Source organism: Megascapheus bottae, chromosome 16 (genome assembly GCF_031878675.1).
Source record: "Megascapheus bottae isolate mThoBot1 chromosome 16, mThoBot2.hap1, whole genome shotgun sequence".
Lineage (NCBI taxonomy): Eukaryota > Metazoa > Chordata > Mammalia > Rodentia > Geomyidae > Megascapheus > Megascapheus bottae.
In genome coordinates, this window is record NC_143524.1 from 11,931,753 (window position 1) to 11,957,808 (window position 26,056).

Sequence of the window (26,056 nt, forward strand, 5' to 3'; positions counted from 1 at the left end):
CCGGAAAGGAAGTGCCTGATGCCCATGTCAGTAGGGTATACATTCTCGATGAGAAGACCTGGGAGCCTCAACAAACCTGTACCAGAGCAGAAAGCAAGAAATGTGAAGTGCAGGCAAGGAGCAGTGTGCTGTCAAGTTGAGCCTGTGAAGAATCTGTTTGAACTGAAAGAAAGAGACAGGCAAAGCCGAGAAGATCCAACTTCCTTGGCTTTCCCCTCAATACAACCAAGTAACTCTCTGCATTCATTCAATGGACACTTTTTCATATTCGGTAAAAACCTGTGAATATGTTCGTAATGGGGACAGAAAGGTGCACACACCACAGATGCATGCCTATAGTCCTAGATACTCAGGAGGTTGAGATCTGAGGATCATGGTTCAAAGCCAGCCCAGGCACAAAAGTCTGTGAGATTCCTATCTGCAATTAATTACCAGAAAATCGGAAGTGGCAGAGTGCTACCCTCAAGCAAAAAGCTCAGGGATAGCACACAAGCCCTAACTTCAAGCCCCACGACTGACCTAAAACAAACAAAAACTGTGCAAAAAGAATCTGAAGGGCCATGCCCAGTGGCTCATGTCTGTAATCCTAGTTGCTTAGGAGGAAATCTTGGAATAGAAGTCAAAGCCTGCCCAGACAGCAAAGTCAGTAAGAAGACTATCTTCAGTTAAGCAGCAAGTACTAGAGTGGCAGCTGTGTACAGACTCTTGAGTTCAAACCCTGATACTGGTAAATAAAAGGAGTGGGGTAACTGGAAGCATGGCTCAGGAGTAGAGAACCTGCCTGGCAAATGTGAGGCCCTGAGGCGGGGCAGAAAGGAAATTCTAGAACTCAAGAAATATGGGTTCATGAGCCGGGAGCATGGCCTAGTGGTAGAGTGCTTGCCTGGCATGCAGACAGCCCTGGGTTCCGTTCCTAAATACCACATACACAGAAAAGGCCCGAAATGGAGCTGTGGCTCAAGTGGTAGAACACTAGCCTTCAGAAAGCTCCAGGACAATGCCCAGGCTCTGAGCTCAAACCCCAGAACTGGCAAAATAAAAATAAAAAAATAAAAAGAAATATGGGTTCAAATTCCAACTTTGCCATTTGCTTTCTGTGCAACTTTCAGCAAGGTACTGTACTAAGCCTTTTAAAGTTAATTTCTGCAAACATAAAGTAGAGCCTATAGTAGAAACCCTCTCAAAGTGTTCTTGTAAGGGTTTAAGGTTGTTATGGGCGTATGCACGAACACAGCGTGGGACCAGTGGATGGGTATCATCTTATCCCATTTGCACTAAGAATTTGAAGGAACTAATAAATATCAAGCTCAGGCTCACGGGAAATTGTGACCTAGTATATGACAAGGAGCTATGTAAGTATAGACAGTATATGTAAGTATATGTAAGTATTGAAAGTCTTCTATGTGATGTGGGGGCGGGGTACTGAAGATGGAACTCTCCCAGGGTCTGCACACCATTCCTTACCTTTATCCACTCAGGACTGGTGCTCTATTACTTGGGCCATAGCTTCACCTTGGTGAATAGAAAATAGTCTCACAGACTTTCTTGCTTGTTCTTGTTTTCAAATTATAATCCTCAGATCTCAGCCTCTTGAGTATCTAGGATTCCAGGTGTGAGCCACTAGTGCTGGGCTCCAAAATGACTTCTTAAAAGGGAATTGTTGTGAGGCTCAGATTAAACAAGTCCATATGTGGCTGGGAGCGTGGCCTAGTGGTAGAGTGCTTGCCTAGCATGCACAAAGCCCTAGGTTCTGGATACCACATACACAGAAAAGGCCTAAAGTGGAGCTGTGACTCAAGTGGTAAAGTGCTAACCTTGAGAAAGCTCAAGGATAGTGCCCAGGCTCAGAGTTCAAGTCCCAGGACTGGCAAAAACCAAAAGAAACAAAACAAAACAAAAAACAAGTCCATATGTGTTTAGCATGGCGCCTAACATTATAATCACAATGTTATATACAAGCTGTTGTAATTATTGTGGTCATCATATATGAGTGGTATTATTTATTTGTCCTTGGAAGAGGCTAAGGTATCTCTTATCTGCTGATATTTAAATGTAGAATATCACTGGGGATGTGACTCAAGTAGTAGAGTGCCTGCCTAGCAAGTATAAGAGCCTAAGTTCAAATCCCAGCACAAAAAGTAAATAACCATGTCACACTGTCTCCTTTCCTAAGGAGTTTCAGTGTATGAAATATCTGAAGGCTTGCAGTTCCCATCCATGGCTAAAGTTGGCAATCACTAATGTAGTAAAAGGGATCTGTCATTCAAAGGAAACAAAAGGAAGTTTTTTAAGATTCCTGACTGTCTAGGATTTTTTTTGGCAAAATAGAATTTTCATTACAAAAATAGGTGTGAGCTATGTGCACTTTGGAAAGGAATGAGCTGCCACTGCAGAGCTAAGATTGGTATTGTTCCGCAAACCAGATTCCTGCGCACTGATGTTGTTTTGGGTTGGGCTGACCTTATGAACTGGATTTTTTTGTTCGGATGGGTGTATTTTTCCTTATTGCAAATTTCCTTCAATTCATCAGCAGAGATTCTAGCCACTTTGCTGGGAGTTTGTGACCCTGATTTAGATGGCTTATGATTTGCCTTGCCTTTCAATAAGTCCTTTTTTTTTCTTTTGGTGTTTCCTCCCTGGTTTCCCTTTCAGATGCCATCTTAGCCTGTGTCACCACTTTCTTTTGAATCTCTTCTTTGGGTCACTCCAGTTGCTCTCCTATAGGAAGGTCAAACCTTCAAGAACAACCATCTTGAATAAAACCTAAGTTCTTGCTTTTCTATTTGTCCACAGATTCCTGGGCTTTCTGATATGGATGTGATTCATCCTTTGCTAATTTACCCATTATATTGGGTTTCCATGGTGGTAAACATTGCATTGCATTTTCTCTCAATTCCTAGACTTAATTCAGGGTCTCATGCTTGCTAGGTAGGTGCTCTACGTTTTGAACTCTGCCTCCAACCCCCTTGTGGTTTGGATATTTTTTGAGGTAGGATTTTGCTTCATACTTAGCTGTTGCTTGAGGTGGAAATCTATGAACTTTTGCCCAGATGGGCTTCAAACTACAATCCCTGGATTTTTTCCCTTCAGCTAGCTAAGAGTACAGGCTCGAGCCACAGTAATTGGCTGACATTACATTTTCTAACACATCTGCACAGTAGTGTGAGTAATTTGTGACGCAGTTAAATCTTACCAATAGCCCTATCTGCTACCTTAGAATTCACTTTTCTCTGTATTTTCCTATCCATAACTACTTATTTTATCTATCTATCTATCTATCTATCTATCTATCTATCTATCTATCCTGTTTCCTTTGTAAGAGAAATCTAAGGCCACTTATAAAGATGAAATAAGAAACATGTTGCCTAGGACTGGGAGTTTGGCCTAGTGGTAGAGTGCTTGCCTAGTAAGCACAAAGACCCAGGTTCGATTCCTTGGTACCACATATATAGTAAAAAGCTGGAAGTGGTACTGAGGCTCAAGTGGTAGAGCTTTAGCCTTGAGAAAGTCCAAGGACAGTACTCAGGCCCTGAGCTGAAGCCAGGAGAAGCAAAAAAAAACGATTAAAAGAAAAGAAAAAAAAAGAAACATGTTGCCTAATCCTAGCTATTTAGAAGGCTGAGGCCTGACAATCAAAGTTCAAAGGCAGCCTGGGGAAGAAAGTCCATAAGACTCTGATCTCCAACCAAAAAGCCCAAATAGAGCTGTGACACAAATGGTGAAAAAGTTAGGGTAAAACTCCAAGGTCCTGAGTTTAAACCCCACTACTGACACAAAAATAAATAAATAAATAAAATAAGAAACATATTGCAAAGAGGAAAGTTTAAGATAAGATGCAAGTCAGGAAGTCTTTGCTAAACATAGTATAAAAGTTGGCTCAAGGTTCAGCATCGTGACTCATATACCTGAAATCCTAGCTAGCAGAGAGACCAATATCAAGAGGATCAAGGTTAATAGCCAGCCACAGCAAGAAGTCAGTGAGATCCCATTTCAACCAATAAGCTGGGCATGGTGGTACACACATACAACTTCGCTGTGTCCAAGGCCAAATCCAGTTACAGGCAAAAATGAGAGGTTCTACCTGAAAAATATCTAAAGCAAAAAAAGTTCTAGGGCTGCAGGGCACGGTGCTCACACCTGTAATCGTAGCTACTCAGGACACTGAGATCTGAGGATCTGGGGAACTAAAGTCTATGAGACGCTTATCTCCAATTAACCAGTATAAAACTGGAAGTGGCACTGAGGCTCAAGGGGTAGGGCAGTAGCCTTGAGCTGAAGAGCTCAGGGACAACACCCAGGCCCAGAGTTCAAGCCCCATTACTGCTTTCCCCCCCCCCAAAACAAAAAAAGTCTAGTACAGAAAAAAAGAAGCAATAAAAGAGACAAGATGCTTAGGCTGTGTTGTACTTGAAAATGCAAGTCCATTTGACTTGCTCAAATTTAATAAGCGATATTCCTGGTCCCTCACACCAAGAGTGAAAAATGAAACCTCAAGCAATTCTTTATTACTAAAAAGATGAATAATGATAGGTTGTATCTACAACAAAATTACTCAAAACAAATTCAGAGAACGCTAATTGTCGATAAGCAGAATCACAGAAACTCTTTCACATTGCTAATAAAGAGTCAACTGGTGTGACCAATTAAAAAAAAAAAAGAAAAGTCTTATCTCAAAATAAAAATTTTCTAAAGCGGGGAAGGAGAGGAAGTGATATTCACTAGTGGTAAAATGTCTGCTTATACGTTTGAAGACTTGGGTTCCATCTTCAGTACTGGAGGAGAAAAAAAGAAAAAGTTTGATTTAGAGCCTCCTGGTAATTAACACCAAGAATAAGATGAGTTTCAAAATGCTGAGTAAACAAATAAAAATACCAGCTGCATTAGGCATAGCACTACCTTTCGTATTATATTAATTGTACAAAAGGTTCTCATGGTAATTCCACACATACATATAATAATATACTTTGATCAAATTTGCCCCCTCTATTACTGTCTTACCCTCTTTCCAACTTTTTTTTGTTTTTGTTTTTGCCGGTCCTAAACTCAGGGCCTGGGCACTGTTCTTGAACATTTTTTGCTCAAGGCTAGCTCTCTACCACAGCACCACTTCTGCCTTTTTTCTGTGTATGTGGTATTGAGGAATCAAACCCAGGGCTTTGTGTATGCTAGGCAAGCACTCTACCACTAGGCAATGCTCCCAGCCCCCCCTTTCTAACTTTTTTTTTAATATGTGGGTCATGGGGCTTGAACTCTGGGCCTGGGTGCTGTCCCTGAGCTCTTCAGCTCAAGGCTACTGCCCCTACAACTTGAGCCAAGCCCCACTTCCCATTTTCTAGAGGTTAATTGGAGATAAGTCTCAGGTCTTTTTGTGCCTGGGCTGGCTTTGAACCTTGATCCTCAGATCTCAGCCTCCTGAGTATCTAGGATTACAGGTGTGAGCCACCTCCTCTTTCCAACTTTTTAAAACTAAGTTTGGTACTCTATTTTCTTTTCTTTTATTTATTTATTTTTTTGCCAGTCCTGGGCTTAAGCTCAGGGCCTGAGCACTGTCCTTGGATTTTTCTCAAGGCTAGAGCTCTACCACTTGAACCTCAGCACCACTTCTAGCTTTTTCTAAGTATGTGGTACCGAGAAATTGAACTCGGGTCTTCGTGCACACTATGTATGTACCACATACATAGAAAACCCAGAAGTGGTGCTGTGGCTCAAGTGGTAGTAGTTCTAGCCTTGAGAAAGCCAATGGACAGTACTTAGACCCTGAGCTTAAGGCCCAGGACTGGCCAAAAAAAAAAAAAAACAAAACCCAAAACCAAAAAACAGGCACTGGTGACTCATGCCTGTAATCCTACCTACTCAGGAGGCTGAAATTTTAGGATTGCAGTTCAAAGCCAGCCCAGGCAGGAAAGTCTGTGAGATTATTCTCTCCAAATAACCAACCAAAAACCGGAAGTAGACCTGTTGCTCAAAGTGGTAGAGCACTAGCCTTGAGCAGAAAATTTCAGGGACAGTGCTTAGGTCATGAGTTCAAGCCCCACAACTGACAAAAAGAAGAGATCTCTGCCTTTATGAAATCTCACAACTGCAGATTGCCTTCCCAGCGCCTGCACACAACTATCTGAATCTATAAATGACATCAATTCACTCTCTATTAAGAGGGGCATGAATAAGGAATTACATTCACAAAGGTGGGAGCTCATGACTATAGTCTAGTGAAGCATCAACACCTGAAGCTGTTGGGGTGAGCTTTGCAAAGCAGTTTGTCAGATAGTAGCAGGAAAAGGTTGTAGACATGTAAAAAACATTGTAAAGACATGGAGAGAATACTGTATGTTTATTTTTTATTAAAGAATCTATTAACATTGATTTTTACATCATATTTCAAGTGTCTTGTTTAACAAACAAGTATGCAGGAAGGGAATCTTTCTATACAATCACTGGCACATAGATTTTAAAACATAATTAAAATTAAGCTGAGGGGGTGGGGGGGAGGGAAATGGGGACCAAGACATGAGAAAGGGTATCAATGTATGTGAAATAATGCACCTTCCATCTGGCAAATGTAATGTAACCCTTCTATTAATTACAATAAAAAATATATGGAAAAAATTAAGCTGAGGGTTTGTATGTTATAGATACATATTATGTAATAAAACATTATATAAGAATATATAACCCATCATAGATTTTTATGTCTTTGTAGTTATGTTTATATCTCCAAGACAATGTCCATAACCTTGGGTACCCAAATATTAAGTCATCGCTGTTGTACTGTTTGGATCTAATACCCACATATTAAGGATACCATGAACCTTTTGTTCCTTTGGTCTTGACTTGTCTCACTCAACATGATTCGCTCTAATTTCATCCACTTCCCAGCAAATGCCATTGTTTTATCTTGTATGTTGGCTATGTAGAATTCCATTGTATATATATATACCACATTTTTTGTATCCATTCTTCTGCAGTAGGGCATCTGGGTTATTTCCATCATTTGGCTATTGTGAATAGTGCAGAGATGAACATGGCTGAGCAGGTATCCTTATCATATCCTGGGTTACGATTCTCAGGGTAACTACTGTATGTTTAGATAAGAATTGGTGATATGGCCGGGAGCTTGGCCTAGTGGTAGAGTGCTTGCCTAGCAAGCACGAAGACCCCGGTTGGATTCCTTGGTACCACATACATAGAAAAAAGCCAGAAATGGTGCCAAGGCTCAAGTGGTAGAGCTCTAGCCTTGAGAAAGTCCAAGGACAGTACTCAGGCCCTGAGCTCAAGCTCAGAACTGGCAAAAAATAAAGAAAAGAATTGGTGATATGGTGTGGCTGAGGACTCATGTAGATATGGAACATGCTAGAAAGTAGTGTGACCACAAATATTGGCTGATTTGAACGTAAGAACCAGCTAAGTTTAGATTTGATCCTCTAGTATGTATGAATGTTTTAAAAAGCTAACATGAGACACAGCATTAGATGATGCAAAAGAGGAAAGAAGGATGTAAAAGATACCAAAGGTTAAGTGACTTCTTTGTGCCAGCACTAAGATAGATCACAGAGATTTTATACTAAATCTCATTTAAACCTTGTAATATTCCCATTGGGTCCATAGTATTAGTGTCCTCATTTGCCGAAGGAAACTCAGAGAAGTTGTGCAATTCTCTTCTGATAATACATCTCATGAAAGATAGAACAAAGATTTGAAAGTGTTCTAGAAATCTCATTGGAGAATAATAAATTATTATCAGGAAAAATACACAGTGGAAGGTTGGAGAAAGTTAGTGAATAATCAAGAGATACATATGCAAGACATAAGGAAAGAAAAGCATGACTCTACAAAAGGATATTTACAGTAAGGGAGATACAACACAGGAAGTAGAAAGATAATCATAGAAAAACCACAACATGTGTTTTTAAAATGCAAGGCCCCAGGGAGGAGAAAGCTAAGGATACAATATTGCCATTCACTCTGGCATCCTGTACATTTGGTTTTACTCTTTAACTTTAAACAATGTGTTATGAGAGTAACAAAGATACAGCTCATGATCTTATAACTCTAATGCTCTAAATCAGAAACACATGGTGCCTGGTTTCCTAGAAACTGCAGAATTTTGAGGACAACACAGCACCCACAGCACTGAATCTTGTGCAAATACAGCCTAAATAATGTGGATGCTGGGCATTGTATTGGAACATTTGTCCTTTACTGCAAGAATCTTTTTTTTTTTTTTTTTCGCCAGTCCTGGGCTTGAGCTCAGGGCCTGAGCACTGTCCTTGGGCTTTCTCAAGGCTAGAGCTCTACCACTTGAGCCTCAGCACCACTTCTGGCTTTTTTCTATATGTGGTACCGAGGAATCAAACCTGGGTCTTCATGCATGCTAGGCAAGCACTTTAACCACTAGGCCAAACTCCCGGCCCTGCAAGAATCTTTTGAAGGTTAAGTAACACTTTTTCCTCTACTTTTATTGCATATTTCTTGTGTGTGTGTGTGTGTGTGTGTGTGTGAGAGAGAGAGAGAGAGAGAGAGAGAGAGAGAGAGAGAGAGACAGAGAGAGAGAGAGACAGAGAGAGAGAGAGACAGAGAGAGAGAGAGACAGAGAAGGGGGGAGAAGAGGAGATTATGTGCACTAGTAATAGGGCTTGAATTGAGGGTTTGGACGCTATCTCTTAGATTTTGTGCCCAAGGCTAGCTACGAAACCAAGTGGTTTGGCTACCACTTAAGCCAAACCTCCACTTACAGCTAATTGGTGGTTAATTGGAGATTAGAATCTCACAGACTTCTGGCCTCAGATCTCAGCCTTCTAAGTAGCAAGGATTATTGCATGGCCCACTGGCAGCAGCATTTTTTATACTTTAATATATTGGTGGTGTTGGAGTTTGGACTCGGGGCCTCATGCTTGCTAGATAAGTACTCTCCTACTTGAGCCATGTCCTAGCCCTTTTTGCTTTAGTTATTTTCCAGATCACATGTCATTTTCTTGTCTGGGGCTAGCTTATGAACTGCAGTTATCTACTTCCTCCTATCATGTAGCTGAGGTTTCACTGGGGGCAGATGCCACCATGTCTTTCCCATTTTGCTGACTCCTGAAAGATATTACTACTTTTTACCCTATTAGAGCATTTACCATGTTGAAGACTCCTGAAAATGGAAGGAAAGCTAAGGAATATTGAATCCCGCTTGCTTCATGCTACCAAGCCCAGAGCTCTGAAGTAACTGGCCTGAGATTGCCAGCAGGTGAACAGCAGGCAGTCAACCCACATTCCCATGAGTTGCAGTCCCTGCTGAGCTGTCCTCACTTTGGATAGATGGAGCAACATTTTTTGGCTTGTGGTAAAATCAGTGTTCAATAATTAGCCTTTCTCTTTCCTGTAGGTAAAATACAAGGGTTTGTTTCCCATGTTTTGGATATGATTACCAGGAATGAAAGGGATTTTCAAATAAATTTATAAAGAATGGGTTCAGACACTAAAGAACTGTTGCCCTCAATACCTGGGCTTGTCTTTTTTTTTTCTTTTCCTTTTTGAGCTATTCTTTGCCAGAAAACACAGAATTCAGTGCCTACTTCTTCAACTTCTGCCAGGACTAGGGAAGATATATATATCTGAAGAAGCTTCAGACAGTAATGTCATTTAGGGCAAAGGCATTTGTATGAGAACAAAGGGCACATTTTCTGTTAAGTAGCCTGTCTTATCCCAAGAAAGTTCATTTCCTTGCCCTCATAGTCTCTAGTCAAGGAAAATCCCAGACTTGGCATTGGTAAAGGAGAAGAGGGCAATGGAAAGGAAGGGAGAGAATTGTTAAGACTTTTGGCTGGAATTCAGAAACAAATAGTTCCCGAGCCTGGCATTGTCAGGGCCAGCGTCAGGACCAGCCCAAGAAGGCAGACAAGGAACATTACCGTTACAGACTTGGCTCCACACACTGTTACCCAAGAGAAACTGGTGCGTAAGCAGGATCCTGGAGGATACAAGAGAAATATAAACAATCACTGGGTGTGGACCTGTGGTTGCCTATAGAACTTTGCCAGGCCCAAAATTGCAGTTGTACATTTTTAGTTATTTAATTTCCAGAAATTCTTGCATGGATTTGGGCTAAAACAAAACTAAAGTCTAGAGTTTAGGAAAGCATTGACCTCTGATCTCCAACTGGAGCCTCTAATCAAAATCCTCAGCCCTGCTAAGGTCTCAAGAGCAACCTTGCTCTGAGATAAACAAGGGATAAAGAAGAGATTTATTTGCCTGTAAACATTTCTCAGCACTTGCACCAAATTAAATTTAGAAGGCAAAAGGATGAAGAAGTAATCCTTTGAAAAACTCTTGTTTTCATGATTTGAACCTTCTTCCTCTTTAAAGGGGTGGTGCAGGAAGAAAGTTGTTAAAGAACTTTTAGGAGCAGGTGAAAGAGACTGCAAAAATATCTCAATTGGTATTTATTGCCATCAACATTTTGCAAAGGAAGGAGACACAAAGTCTTGGTAGGTTTTTGGGTTTTTTTTTTTTTTGACATTACACATTTCTAAAACTTTAAGCTAGCATAGAATGAGAAGGGACCAATGAAGTGAGTGAAAGTCTAGATACATATGTGAATCTATACATGATAGTTTGATTATATAACTTATCATGTGCATTTACATGAACAAGCATTTGTTGTTGTTGTTGTTATTTATTTCAACTATTGATTGATTTATAGGAATCTCACTATGTAGCCCCGGCTTCCCTGGAACTTGTAATCCTTCTGCCTCAGCCCTGAGTTGTAGGATTACAAATGTGAATCACCCTGTTCAACCTGATTATCCAGGTGTGATGGCACAAACTAGTAGCTTTAGCTCTTGGAATGTCTCCATATCATGTGGATAGAAAAGGAATCCTACAACATGTAAGCAATATGAGCAAGAAAGGGAAGAGTGGTGATGTCAGATATATATTGGGAAGGCATAGGCCTTACATTTTAGAAACAAAATCCAGGACATAACTACCAGAAAACTCTGGAAGTGGTGCTTTGGTTCAGAGTGGTAGAGTGCTAACCTTGAGAAAAAAAAAAGGAGCGGGGGACAGCTCCCAGGCCCTGAATTCAAGCCCCACAACCAACTAAGCAAAAATCCAGGACATAATTCAGCATGGCTTTTTCCCTCCCTGATTTTGTGGATTGCATTATATTCAAGCTCTTTCAAAAACATAAAAGTAACAATCAATCATTTAGTGAAGTACAACATGTTGAAATTTATGGAAAATATTACATACAAAAGAAAAAACTAGGTGGAAAAAATACTGAAAAGGGAAGTGAGAAGTCACTGACATGCTTCATAATTTTTCGATTCTTTGTGTGTGTGTGTGTGTGTGCCAGTGCTGATATTTGGGCCTAAGGCCTTTCACTTTTGTTTGTCTTTTTAGCTCAAAGCTAGCCCTTTAGCACTGGAGTCATACATCCACTTCAAGTTTTCTTTTAAAAAATGCTCCTCCTGCAATGATATGCTCTGGGGAGAATGTCAAAATTCTAGACACTATCTCAGGATAATTACTAAGTACCAACAATATCATCATGGCTTCCCTTTGACTTAAATTTTATGGTGAAGTCTACAGTACTAGCTTTATTTAAGTAAGGGTCTCCTAAATATATGTTTAATGTTTTCAATATGAAAAATGAAATTCCCTATATTCCTTTTTTTGAGAGAAATATTCCTGGAATCATGAACTTAGGGGCTTATACGTGCTAAGCAGATGCTCTACCCCTGGACTATACCCTCAGCCCCTAAAATTCTTTTTCTGCCAGTCCTGGGTCTTGAACTCAGGGTCTGGGCACTGTCGTTGGGCTTTTTCAAGGCTAGTGCTCCACTACTTGAGCCACAGCACCACTTCTGGCTTTTTCTGTGTATGTGGTACTAAGGAATCAAATCCAGGACTTCAGGCATACTAGGCAAGCATTCTCCCAGTAGGCCATGCTCCCAGCCCTGAATAAAATTCTTATATGAAATCTACAGTAAGAATTGGTTTAATATGTTAAGCATTGAGTTATATGGAAAGAAAGCAAAAAGAAGCTGCTCACCAAGAAAATAAAAGCTCTCTATAACATAACCCTATTTCCTAAACTAATTTCCTTTCCCCTTTTTAAGCAATTTTTTTTCCTTTGAGACAGAGTCTGTGTATACTGTTGGTCTGAACTATTCTCATAGCCCAAGCTGGACTCAAACTCCCAATCCTTCTGCTTCAGACTTCCAACTGCTGGGATTAGAAATGTGTGTCAGCATGCTCAACTGTGCATATTTTTAATAATAATATCTTACTATTAACTCTGTTGCTCCTTTGCCACTTCAAAAGAGAGAGCTTCACAAGAAGAGAATGTGAAATTTTTATACTATAAACAACTATTGAATCTACTGTTCTCTCTCCTAGGCATCAGAGATACAAAAAAGATAAGACAAGATTCCTGGCTGCAAATAGTTCCTATTCTGAGGGGGTACTGAAGGAATTAATAGGAAAGATATAAAAGTACAACCAGGAATTTGAAATTTAGTTGCTGTGGTAAATAATACAATTGTTAAAAGTCAATATGAGGGGCTGAGAGTTTGGCCTAGTGGTTAAAGTGCTTGCCTAGCATGCATGAAGACCCGGGTTCGATTCCTTGGTATCACATACATAGAAAAAAAAAGCCGGAAGTGGTGCTGAGCCTCAAGTGGTAGAGCTCTAGCCTTGAGAAGGTCCAAGGACAGGACTGGCAAAAAAAAAAAAAGTCAATATAAAACTCTAAAGAGGACTGATGTTAGCTCAGTGGCAAAGCACTTGCCTAGCAAATGCAACATCCTGAGTGCCATCCCCAGTACCACAAAAGAAAAGACAAAAACAAAACAAAACAAAACCACAAAAAAACCCAAAGAAATAGAAAATCTTAAGTCTATTGCTATTATTAATTATTGGAAGTCACTGTTCAGATGGCAGGAGATCACATTCTTAGAACCCCAAAGAAGTTAGGTTATGTAAAGAGTGTTCAACCTGAAATAATCTTAATGTCAATGAAAGGAATTGTCACCTAAAATATGAAGGTCAAAGAAGCCTCTGCAATCAGGAAAATGCTATGCACTAACAGATTTTTTTTGTCATTGTTGTTGGGGCTTGAACTCTGGGCTTGGACACTGCCCTGAGCTCTCTCAAGGTTAAGACTCTATCACTGAGCTACAGCCCCACTTCTGGTTCTCTGGTGATTAATTGGACCTAAGAGTTTCACAGACTTTTGTGCCTGGACTGGCTTTGAACTGTGATCCTCAGATCTCAGCCTATTGAGTAGCTAGGATTACTGGTAACATATAGAGAAAGTCATATTTCCCAAAATATATTCCTATAGAATCATGACCCAGTAAGTTGTGCCTTGAAATGTATTTTTCTTTTTTTGTACCAGTCCTGGGTCTTGAACTCAGGGCTTGGGCACTTTGCTCAAGGCTAGCACTTTACTACTTGAGCCACAGTAGTGGCTCCATATCCAGCTTTTTTAATTGTTAACTGGAGGTAAGAGTCTTACCTATACCAAGAACTGGTGGCTCATAGCTGTAACCCTAGCTTTTCAGAAGACAGAGATTGAGGATCACGATTCAAAGTTAGCCCAGGCATAAAAGTCCCTGTGAGACTCTTATCTCCAATTAACCACTCAAAAACTGGAAATAGGGCTGGGAATGTGGCTTAGGTAGGGTGCTTGCCTAGCATGCATGAGGCTCTGGGTTTGATTCCTCAGCACCACATAAACAGGAAAAGCCAGAAGTAAAGCTGTGGCTCAAGTGGTAGAGTGCTAGTCTTGAGCAAAAGCAGCTCATGGACAGTTCCCAGGCCCTGAGTTCAAGCCCAGGACTGGGGAAAAAAAGTCTCATGGACTTTCCTGCTGGGACTGATTTCCAACATCAACCCTCAAATTTCAGCCTCCTGAAAGCAAGGATTATAGGCACCCAGCTTGAAGAATATTTTAGAGGTCAATTCATAATGCCCATCTCCCTCTTAGAGATTCACCAATATCATCCTATTATTTATCTGAACAATTCTTCAGGAAAAAAATGTTTAACTTCATTCCCTGTCAGGTCCTATACTTCTTTAAACTTTCCAACTCCTCTTTCAAGAAATAACTATGAAGTTAGTTTAGAAAAATCTAGCTTAAAGTTCAGTTAAAAATACTGTTCACTTATATTCACTCATTAGTGTGATCTGGGAAACTAAGATAGTCTCAGAATATTCTGTTGAATGACAACAGAATTTTTTAACTTATGAAAGTATTTGCAAATAAAGCTTGCTGCAAACCAGTGGTCTCAGTAACATTCTGTGCTGTTTCTAAATATCACTACCTAACCACTAGGTGGCAATATTCTGCAACTTTTTTTTTTAATAGATGTGACTATTAATAGTCGAAGAGGTATTTGAGTTTTCTGTTATACTGTAATCAGTTTGTCATTCCTCAAACACTTATTGAGTATCTTTAAGTTTCTGGAACTCTGGTGGATGCTGAAAATAAGAATGAGACCATAATACAAATTTCAAAGGGCCTACTGACACAAAGCTTTCTTCTGTCCTCAGATGGTCCTTCTCCAACCTGGGTAGGGAAACATTCTCTTTTTAGGACTATGTGATTAGTCTAATAAGGAGAAAGACCTTCAAAGTCAGGGCAATAGGGAGCCTTGTGAGTTTCTAGGAAGAAATACTACAGTATAAAGGATATTCAGGAACACCTACCCCACAGTGTGTGTTTTTTTGTTTTTTTTTTTTTTTTTTGGCCAGTCCTGGGCTTGAGCTCAGGGCCTGAGCACTGTCCTTGAACTTTCTCAAGGCTAGAGCTCTACCACTTGAGCCTCAGCACCATTTCTGGCTTTTTTCTATGTATGTGGTACCAAGGAATCGAACCCGGGTCGTCGTGCATGCTAGGCAAGCACTCTACCACTAGGCCAAACTCCCAGCCCCCCACAGTGAATTTGTAAACTAGAGGTGCAGGGAAAGCAACAGTAAAGCCAATTCAATTAGGAAGTTATTTTCATCTTCCGAGAATGAAATGCACCAATAATCCTAGTACTCTAAAGGCTAAAATCTGAGGATCCTGTTTGAAGCCAGACTGTGAAGATAAATCCAATTAACCAGCACAAAGCTAGAAGTTGGAGGCATGGCTCAAGTAATAGAGCACCAACCTTGAGTGACAAAGCCAAGTCACAGTGTGAGGCCTTGAGTTCAAGCCCCTGTAATTGGCACAAAAGACAAAAAAAAGAATGCAAAGCAGAGGCTATCAGAAGAAAAGCTGGAAGGGTAAAAGAAAAGTAGCCTCCTGGCATCTATTTGTTGCATAATAAACCACCCCAAACTTTAGGGGTTTAAAAAAATTAATCATGGCTGGGCAGGGAGTTTGGCCTAGTGGTAGAGTGCTTGCCTAGCATGCAGGAAGACTCAGGTTTGATTCCTCACTACCACATATACAAAAAAAAGCCAGAAGTGGTCCTGTGGCTCAAATGGTAGGATTCTAGCCTTGAGAAAAAAAAAAAACCCAAGGACAATGCTCAGGCCCTGAGTTCAAACCCCAGGACTGGCATCAGTGGGTCATGCTTGTAATCCTAGGTACTCAGGAGGCTGAGATCTAAGGATTAAGGTTCAGAGCCAGCCCAAATAGAAAAGTCTGTGAGACTGTTATCTCTAATTAGCCAGCAAAACAAAATCTACAAACAACAATAAACCAGAGGTAGAGTGTGGCTCAAGTGGTGTCATTTGGTAGAATTTAAGTGGGAAACAAAGGAAGTGAAGAAGGGTGAACAGGTAATAGAACAATGGATTGAAGATGAAATGAAGTGATTGCATTGTTGGGATATGTGATGGGTGTCCTAGAAAGTGAGGTGGAAAGACAGATCATAAGAGATCCTATAAATCAGGTGGTGGTAGTTTACACCTGTAATCCTAGCTACCAAGGATATTAAAATCTGAGGATCTTGGTTCAAAGCCAGCCCAAGCAGAACAGTTCATGAGGTTCTTATGTTCAATTAATCATTAAAAAGCCAGATGTGGAGCTGTGATTCAAGTGGTAGAGCACCAGCCTTTAGCAAAACTGCTTAGGGATAGCACCTAGGTGCCAAAGGACCAACACAAATAATAATAATAATAATAATAGGTCCTATTGTGATGAATGGTAAAAAAAAAAAAAAAAAAAAAAAACCTGCCAGAAACCAGTTGCAGTCATTAGTAATAACAAGGTTGCAGAAATGCTTAAAACTGAACAGGCATGGATTATTCCTGTTATTTCAGCACTTGTAAATTGGAAATAGGTGGAGCTCCAATATGAGAACAAACGGGGGCCACAGAGGGAGACCATGTCACAAACAAAGGAATGTTTAGTAGACACAGGCCACCATTACAGAAGGGGAAAAAACATCCTCCTGGAAATTAGCCTTCAATGTTGAGCATCTAAACGTCCACTCAGGGCCCCTTAGTGGCCATGACAGGTAAGAATGAACTGGGAGGCGGTGGTGGTGCGGGGGTGAGGGGGGAGCAAATGGCTTTCTCCTTTGCAAGTGATGAGCGTGGAGGCGATCTCAACCAGGTCACATCCAACAGCGTTCAGCAGAATACGTGATTTCATTACACACTGGCGGTCCACTGCAGAAAAATGTCAAGACGAAACCTCCCCTTCATCCCCTTGGGAGCCGAAGGGTGAAGAAAGAGCCCCGATGAAGATGTACCTTCGAACCTTCTGAGTGGAGGACGAGGAAGACCCTCAAACTCGGCATCCCAAAGGCCAGGCCACACCCCTCACAGTACCACAGCCCGCCCGGGCCGGCTGGGAGAAATTCAAACAGACCCGGCTCCGCCCCAGCCTTGAGGCTGACGGGAAAAGAGTCACCTCCTCTACGGACGCCTCCAAGTGAGCCACTCCGAAAGTCCCGTCCCGAGTGTTCGATTTTTATTCCGGCCCGCCCGGCATGCTCCCAGTGACAAGACCCTCTAGAACCGGCGGGGAACCCGCCCTTCCTTCTTCCCGGGCCCCGCTTCGCTGGTCAGCCGCCGCGCGCGCCCCGCCCCCGGAAGTGACGACACTACGCACCGCCCCGGTCCCGTCGGGCCTCGCGGCGGCGGCGACGGCGGCGGGAAGATGGCGGCAGCGGGATCCCTGGAACGTAGCTTTTTCGAGCTGAGCGGAGCAGAGCGTGAAAGACCCAGGCACTTCCGCGAGTTCACCGTCTGCAGCCTTGGTATGGAAGTGTGCTGGGACGGTACGATCCCTTCCGTCTGTTCGGACATTTCCTCCTGGTCCCCGCCCTCCTTCCCCGGGCTCATCCTTCTACTAAGTCCACATGCCTGTCTGGCCTCTGGGCCAGCGCTTCGCTGGTGACTGACTCCTTCCTTTTCCTTCCTCTTGCCCCTTCCCTTCTTCCGTGTGGACTGTCACCCTGTCACCCTCCGCTCCCTCGGCACGCTCCGTCCCTGTCATCCCCGGACCAAGCACGTGTGCTGGGCTGACCGCCTTCATTTCGCAGGGACCGCCCTCGCCGCGGCTGGTGTGGGGAAATTCAGCGAGAGCGCGGGAGGTTTCTACTATGTGGAAAGCGGCAAGTTGTTCTCCATCACCAGAAACAGGTTCATTCATTGGTAAGTGCGGTGTTCTCCAAACCACTCCCTCCGACCCCACCCACCCGCCGGCGCTTCCCCGAGGCAAGGTGGTGGGCCGTGGGAATGTGTTCTCCAGGTTCCGAAGCGTCGTTTCTACTCATCACGGTAATCGACACCTGGGAAAAGGGGCTGTTGTCAGCTCGTGTCTGAATTAGAGGCGATTTCGATACCCTTGCAAGGAGTGTACCCTTCTGACCGACTAAAACCAGGGGATTGTAGCATAGGGGATAAAGAAGCCCTAAAGAGCAATTTTAGACACTGCATGAGCCTTATGACATGAACATTAGACATGTACGTGGTTTTATATAGTTCTTTATAGAGTCTGTCGTTCTTCAGATACCGTTGAGCCTGCATTGTGTTAGATGCAGGGATAAAATAGTGAACAAAAGCAACTATTAAGTTTATTGTGTAAACTGTGATGATGATCTTGCTGTGTGAAAATAGTTGTAGACTCAGCTTTCTTGCAGCAGGTTAATGGAGGAGAAAGATGATAAAACTAATGATCGCCACGGAGGTCTATAAATACAGTGTATAAGAGCAAGGAGTTTGGCCTAGTGGTAGAGTGCTTGCCTGGTATGCAGGAAGACCTGGGTTTGATTCCTCAGTATCACATACATAGAAAAAGCTGGAAGTGGTGCTATGGCTCAGAGGCTAATAGAAAGACCAAATGTTATTGACAGGGCAGGGAAAGATGTAGAAAGCCAGTTAAACCAAGGTCTGAAAACTGAAAGGTTAGCCAGGCATGGGGAAGAGAGGAGCCCAGCATGTGCCATATATAAAAGCTATGAAATGGAAAGAAGTGTCCAGATTTGAGGAACCTGCTAAATGGACGTGTGGTATAAATATAGTGGGTAAAACCCATTGATTTGAGAGATAGATGTTAAGGCTTGAGAGAGAGATGGAAACCATGAAGAACACTCAGGCTATTTCTTAGAATTTTGGATTTTTAAGAAGTTCCTAAGCTGGGCATAGTGACTCACACCTGTAATCCTAGCTACTCAGGAGGCTAAGATGTGAGGATCATAGTTCAAAGCCAGCCTGTGAGACTCATCCCCAATTAACCACCAGAAAAGCAGAAGTGGTGCTGTGGCTCAAGGGGTAGGGCACTAGTCTTGAGCTGAAGAGCTCAGGGACAGTGCCCAAGCCCAGAGTTCAAGCCACAGGACCGACCAAAAAACACAACAAAAAAGAAAAAGTTCCTAATTTAATAAAAAAAAAATGCATTTTCAAAATGTCAGTCTACTTTGTAGACTACTTCAGTTAAATAGCTATAATACAAAAGGAAAATTTGCCTTTATGATGTCTGAAGTAAGGTGTTGATAGCTAATTATGAGCATAGCTAGGAAAGGAAAAAATGTATGGACTCAAAATATGTTTAGAGAAAATAGACAAATTATGACTTGGTGGCAGATTAAATATGGATGGATGTACATAAAAGAAGAAATCAAGAACATTTTTTTTTTTTTGGCTAGTCCTAGGGCTTGAACTCAGGGCCTGTGCACTGTCCCTGAGCTGCTTTTACTCCAGACAAGAACTCTGCTACTTGAGCCACAGTGCCAATTCTGGCCTTTTCTATTTTATGTGGTACTGAGGAATGGAACCCAGGGCTTCATGCATGGTAGCCATACACACTTTCACTAAGCCGCCTTTTCAACACAAAGAACAATTTCTTAGTTTCTGATATGATCAACCAGATATGGAATCAGGGGTTACCACTTCTAAGATAAAAGATGGATTTTGGAGCAATGTGAATAACTCTTGTAGACATAGAAAATTAAGTAACTATGCAGTAACTCTTTGGTTCTGTTGTACATTAAGAAATAATCAAAGTGGGAAATTGAAGTCTTTTGTTTGACACTATATATGAGTACTACAGTCCACTAAAGTAATGAACATGTATGTTATTAACAACATGTATGTTATTAAGTTTCATTAGAAGCAGAGGTTTACTGTATTCAATATTATCTTACATAAATGGTTGGGAAGTTTGGAAATGTGTCTAACAACATTTTTTTATGAAATTTGAACTTAGTTCTACTGTATCTTATAAGTCTAGGTAATGTGGTAATTTAGAATGTAAAATTGGTCTGGATTTATGCAAAATTTTCACATTTGAAGAGTTTACTTGGGCCCAGGCATGGTGGCTCATGCCTGTAATCCCAGCTACTCAGGAGGCTAAGATCTGAGGATTGCAGTTCAAAGCCAGCCCAGGCACTAAAGTCCATGAGACTCTTATCTCCAATTGACCACTAGAAAACTGAAAGTGGCTCTGTGGCTCAAGGGGTTGGGTGGTAGCTTTGAGCTGAAGAGCTCAGGGACAGCACCCAGGTCCAGAGTTCAAGCCCCATGACCCACAAAAAAAAAAAAAAAGACCTCGGACACAGCATAAACTGAAAATTAATTTCTCTCTCTCTCTCTCTCTCTCTCTCTCTCTCTCTCTCTCTCTCTTCTTTCTCTCTCTTTTTAACAGGAAGATTTCTGGGGATACATTGGAGCTGGTGGAGGAGTCTCTGGACATAAACCTGTTGAATAATGCAGTTCGCCTAAAGTTTCAAAATTGTAACATTTTACCTGGAGGGGTTTATGTCACTGAGACTCAGAATCATGTGATGATCTTGATATTAACCAATCAAACAGTGCACAGGCTACTTTTACCACACCCTTCCCGGATGTATAGGAGTGTAAGTTGGTTAAGTCTGATATATTTTCAAAATTATTCTGTCGCAACTTTAGTGCTAGAAAATATTCTTTGTTATTGAGGGAAATTTGGATTCCTTTCTTTGTTGTTGTTGGTTGTGGGGCTTGAACTCAGCCCTGTCCCTGAGGTTGTATTTTGTTTTGTTTTTTTTTAGCCAGTCCTACAGTTAGAACTCAGGGCCTGGGCACTGTCCCTCAGCTTTTCTTTTTTTCTTTTTTTCTTTTTTTTTTTTTTTGCTAGTCTTGGGCTTAAACTCAGGGCCTGAGCACTATCCTTGGATTTTTCTCAAGGCTAGAACTCTACCACTTGAGCCTCAGCACCACTTCTGGCTTTTTCTAAGTATGTGGTACCAATGAATTGAACCCGGGTCTTCGTGCATGCTAGGCAAGCATTCTACCACTAGGCCAAACTCCCAGCCCCTCCCTCAGCTTTTCTTCAAGGATAGTACTCTACCACTTGAGCCACAGCTCCACTTCTGGCTTTTTCTGTTTATGTGGTACTGAGGAATCAAACCCAGGCGAGCACTCTACCACTAAGCCATATTCCCAGCTCCCCTGAGTTTCTCTGCTTGAGGATAATGCTCTGTTGCTTTGAGCGACAGCTCTACTTCCAGTTTTCTGGTGGTTAGTTGGAGATTAAAAAGTGTCCTTTTCTTCTTTTTGAACTTTATGAATAATTAAGAGGAACTAAACAAAATTCCTGGTAATGTTGATTTTAACAGATTTTTTTTCTTTTTCATTACTCTACAGGAGTTGGTAGTTGAAAGTCAGATGCAATCAATATTCACAGACATTGGAAAAGTTGATTTCAGGGATCCTTGCAACTATCAACTTATTCCAGCAGTACCTGGAATAGCCCCTAATTGTACCACCTCAGCTGCCTGGCTTAGCAGTGATGGGGAGGCTCTGTTTGCTCTACCATCTGCTGCTGGGGGCATCTTTGTTCTTAAGCTACCTCCTTATGACATGCCTGGTAAGAATGGGAACTGAATTGAGCACGGATTTAACTTGGATTAAGAAATGTTGATAGGCATGGTAGTGCAGTCCCATTACTAGCACTTGGGAGGCTGAGGCAGGAGGAGAGTAAGTTTGAGTCCTTTGTGGCCCAGCCTGGGTTATATAGGAAGACCCTGTCAAACAAGTAATCATTTTTATTGTGGCAGGATTTAGAAGTTGGGAATTCTGAGCTGGGAGCATGGCTTAGTGGTAAGAGTGCTTAACCTAGCATGCACGAAGTCTTGGGTTCGATTCCTTGGTACCACAAACACAGAAAAAGCTGGAAGTGTGATATGGCTCAAGTGGTAGAGCACTGGCCTTGAGAATGCCCATGGATGGTGGTCAGGCCCTGAGTTTAAGCCCCAGGACTGGCAAAAAAAAAAAAGTTTGAAATTGCTTCTATACATTTTTGTTTTGTTTTAGACAATGATTAAGGAAGTATAAAGCATAATAGAGCATGAATAAGCATACTATTTAAGGTACCCAATTCTTTTTTTTTTTTTTTTTTTTTCCAGTCCTGGGCTTGAGCTCAAGGGCCTGAGCACTGTCCTTGGACTTTCTCAAAGCTAGAGCTCTACCACTTGAGCCTCAGCACCACTTCTGGCTTTTTTCTATGTATGTGGTGCCCAGGAATCAAACCTAGGTCTTTGTGCATGCTAGGTGAGCACTCTACCACTAGGCCATACTCCTAGCCCTAAGGTGCCCAATTTTAAGTCCTATAGTAGTGGTGAGTTGGGTGGTTGTCCAGATTAAAGTATTATAATTAAAATTAATTAGAGCAAAGTTTGACTACTACCAGTTTTGAGTCACCACTGTCTTTTGTCTGGACTATTCCATTAACTTTGTAAATGTTGCTCCAGATCTGTCCTTAGGCCTCTTCAGGAACATCTCAAGCAGACTTTGAAACATTGATAACATTAGTTGTTCTGGGTGCTGGTAGCTCACACCTGTAATCCTAGCTACTCAGGGCTGAGATCTGAAGATCATGGTTCAAAGCCAGCCCCCACAGGAGAGTCTGTAAGACTCTTCCAACAAATTCTTCTTAAAAAGAAGCCAAAGATAGAGCTGTGGCTCAAGTAGTATAGAGCACTAGCCTTGAGCAAAAGAAGCTGAGGACAGTGCACAGGCCCAGAGTTTAGGCTCTAGGACTGGTACAAAAACAAACATTAGTTTTGTCATATCCCTGCACTGCTCAAAACCATCCTCTGAATAAACCAAAAGTCCTGCCTGTAACCTCATCTTTTACTTCTCTGCATCCTCCAGATGCTTTCTTGTAATTCCTTGCACACATCTGGGCCTGTCTTCCTTAGGATATTTGTCTGAGATAGCCAGCTACCAGTTTGACTCATTCCCTCAACTCTTAGGTATTCAGTAATGATAGCTCAGTGAGAATTTTCCTGACCACCCTTTTCAAAGTTCAAACCCCCTCTACAGCCACACATACCATCATTCCGCCACTCTGTTTTGTTTCTCTTGATTATCATTCTGCTTAATTTAACCCTCCACTTCTTTCCTTTTCTCAGTGGACTATTATGTTCTATGCAGACAATGGTTTACTGCTAAATCTCTAGACCCTAGAATTATCTGGCACATGGAAAGTATCCAGTGATTGTTTTAGAACAAAATGATTCATCTGAGCAGCAATACTGTTTGTCTCATTTTAGATTCCTTGTACTATTATTATTGCTCTGGTATTGACTGGAAGAATTTTGGTATGGTATCTGTAGGAAAGGTACATCTAAAAAGAATTGCAGAAACCTGCCACCTGTTATAAAGACTTTGGTTTGTGTCTATTTCTTTTTTCCCTTTGGGTTTCTTATAAGTATAATCAAGAAATGTTGGCATTGTCATTGCAGGATCAGTTTCTGTTGTGGAACTGAAGCAGAGTTCAGTAATGCAGCGATTACTTACAGGCTGGATGCCAACAGCTATTAGGTGAGTGGTTTCTCACATGTAAAGGCCTGAGTGTGGAGAGGATGCAATCTCTTTGATTTGATCAGTACTTCTTAGTGCTTCCAGTCTTTCTTTAAGGCACAGATGACACTGAGGAAAAAGGAGATGTAGAATAGCATCACGTTGTATATCCACAGTAGGCTGTTTTGTTTGCAGTGGGGCACCTTGGTGGCATAAAGTAATGTTTTCCTGTTTTGTTTTTAAGTTAAACTGAAACAATGTAAGGGAAACAATTCTCTATTAATACATAATACATAGAGCCTTTTTTTTTCCTTCCTTCAGTTGTGGGGCTTAAACTCTGGCCATAGGCTCTGTCTCTAAACTCTTGAGCTCAGGGCTACTGCCCTATCCCTGGCGCCACAGCCCCACTTCCCGTTTTCTAGAGGTTAACTGGAAATAAGAGTCTCTCAGGTGATTTTGTGCCCGGGCTGGCTTTAAGCCACAATCCTCAGATCCCAGTCTCCTGAGTAGCTAGGATGAAAGGCGTGAGCTACCAAGGCCAACTGTACTTATCATTTAATATAGCTCTTGAAATGCAGATTCTAATGATAGCTTATTTGCAGCCATCAGGTTCTAAAAGTGAGACTTCTTTTTTTAGAGGTGATCAGGGGCCTTCAGATCGGGCCCTCAGTCTTGCTGTTCATTGTGTAGAGCATGATGCCTTTATATTCGCCCTGTGTCAAGATCATAAACTACGAATGTGGTCTTATAAGGTAAATACTGCATTTACAGGTACTATTTGTTCAAATAGGATTGTGAATTGTAAAATGGTTGAATTTACCTCTATTAAATTGTTATTAAGATGATATGCAAAGGGGTTAAAGTTATATAAGTCAGGTAATGAATACATTTTTTTCTTTGCGGGGGAGGGGGCTTATGGGGTTTGAACTATGGGCCTGGGCGCTGTCTCTGAGCTCTTCAGCTCAAGGCTACTGCCCTACCCCTGGACCTGGGCCATTGTCCATGAGCTCTTCAGCTCAAGGCTACCACCCTACCTCTGGAGCTACAGCCCTACTTCCCATTTTCTGGAAGTTAATTGGAGAAAGAGTCACCGTGCCTGGCTGGCTTTGAACCTTGATCCTCAGGTCTGATCCTCCTGAGTAGCTAGGGTTACAGGTGTGAAGCTACCAAACCCAGCTTGAGCAGATGTGTTTTTGTCCTGAATATGCCTTCCAGCTTAGCTATTAACTCTTATCCTGGACAGGATCAAATGTGTGTGATGGTAGCTGACATGCTCGAGTATGTTCCTGTGAACAAAGACCTTCGACTCACTGCGGGGACTGGTCACAAATTACGACTTGCTTATTCTCCTTCCATGGGACTCTACCTAGGAGTATACATACATGCTCCAAAACGAGGACAAGTAAGCAACAAACAGCAGCACATGCGTCAACATATTTTGTGTGTATTGAAGTGAAGAGATAGGGTCACTGAGTCTGTTTAAGTCCTTGGTTCCAACATAGATGTTTAAATGTTACTTCTGATTTGATAGTAGATTTTATGCTCATATGTGAGTTAGAATATCCTGAAGGAAGGGTCATAGTGAGAGAATTTAAAGGAATATCAAAGGGTAAGTTTACCAAAATTAAGGAATCAAATTTGGAAGCCTTGGTTAAAAAAAAAAAAGTAGAATTACTTGGAAGGAGTTTGGATGTTACTAAGTGCCCAAGGAGAAGCTAATGTTTGTAAATAATTGTGATTTCTTGTAAACATGATCATGGAGAGTGGCACTAAGCAGGCCACTCCTGGGAGTGGATAATTCCATCACTTTACTGTCTCTGAAGATGTCTGTCTTTTATTTATGGGGAAGAGGAGAGGTTGTAACTGGGGGCCTCATACAGTCCCCTAAACAAGCTCTTTGTTACCCAGCTATGACCTTAACCATTCTTTAAACTTTTTTTTTTTTTCCTTTCTTTTGCCAGTTCTAGGGCTTAGAGTCAGGGCTGAGCACTGTACTTGGGCTTTCCTCAGGGCTAGTGCTCTACCACTTGAGCCATAGCACCATTTCTGGCTTTTTTTCTGTGATACACAGGAATCAAACTCAGGGCTTATGCATGCTGGGCAAGCACTCTACCACTAGGCCAAACTCCTGGTCTCCCTGTTCTTTAAACTCTTAACTTACTACACTGGGCCATTTCACCTACTGCATGACTAGCCTTCTCACAGATACATCTTTATAGATGCTCCCTATCATTTCTTCAGACTGATTTCTTCAAACCCCACTTCTGCACTGCACTTCCTGGGATGACAAAGTTATACCTACCTTTGTCTAGCCGCTTAATGGTTTTAGTACTGGATTGCTCAGGAATGAAATGGAAGAAAAGGAAAGAAAATAAGCTCATGCCCAAAGATGTTTTTATAGAAAGCCCAAAGTTATCATGCAATTGACACATTAATCTAACTCACACATTGTCACTTCCAGAAGATTAACCCTTAGAATATTTGAGACGCCTGTCTCTCCTCTGATCCTTGTGTGTTGATTGCAGATAATGGGAGCATAGACCCTGCTCTCATTTCCTTCATGGACTATTCACTTGGACTTTTACTGAGGACTTAAGCATATTCTACCATTGAATTTGAACTTCTCACTCTGAAGTTGTCATTATAAACAGGAGAATCATCAAAAAGAACAGAGTCTGTGAACACAGTGTGATTATGTTTAACACTAGTAAAACATATTTTAAAATAGTTAAGGTGGTAAATTTTATGTTACTTGTATTTTACTACAATATTCTAAATGGTTTTGGATACTAATAACATTTGCCTAGAAAAATAACGTAATAAAATAAATTTATCAATTTGTGTT

At 41.5% G+C, this 26,056-nt stretch overlaps 1 protein-coding gene and 1 long non-coding RNA gene across 2 annotated transcripts in view; one reads left to right on the plus strand and one right to left on the minus strand.

Moving 5' to 3' along the window:
• Positions 1–16,976, minus strand: LOC150052869 (uncharacterized). The gene is made up of 3 exons (XR_016538034.1): positions 16,838–16,976; positions 9,894–9,952; positions 1–76 (listed from the first exon to the last, which is right to left on the minus strand). It is a non-coding gene; the product is annotated as an uncharacterized LOC150052869 (long non-coding RNA).
• A 93-nt stretch (positions 16,977–17,069) lies between these two features.
• Positions 17,070–26,056, plus strand: part of Nup160 (nucleoporin 160) — a 53,722-nt gene continuing 44,735 nt past the window's right edge. The window contains exons 1-7 of the mRNA XM_090347695.1: positions 17,070–17,186; positions 17,472–17,583; positions 20,075–20,285; positions 21,052–21,274; positions 23,154–23,232; positions 23,849–23,963; positions 24,455–24,613. Of these exons, the coding sequence (XP_090203821.1) occupies positions 17,087–17,186; positions 17,472–17,583; positions 20,075–20,285; positions 21,052–21,274; positions 23,154–23,232; positions 23,849–23,963; positions 24,455–24,613 (999 nt within the window). The 5' untranslated portion in view covers positions 17,070–17,086. The remainder of the gene's footprint in view (positions 17,187–17,471; positions 17,584–20,074; positions 20,286–21,051; positions 21,275–23,153; positions 23,233–23,848; positions 23,964–24,454; positions 24,614–26,056) is intronic.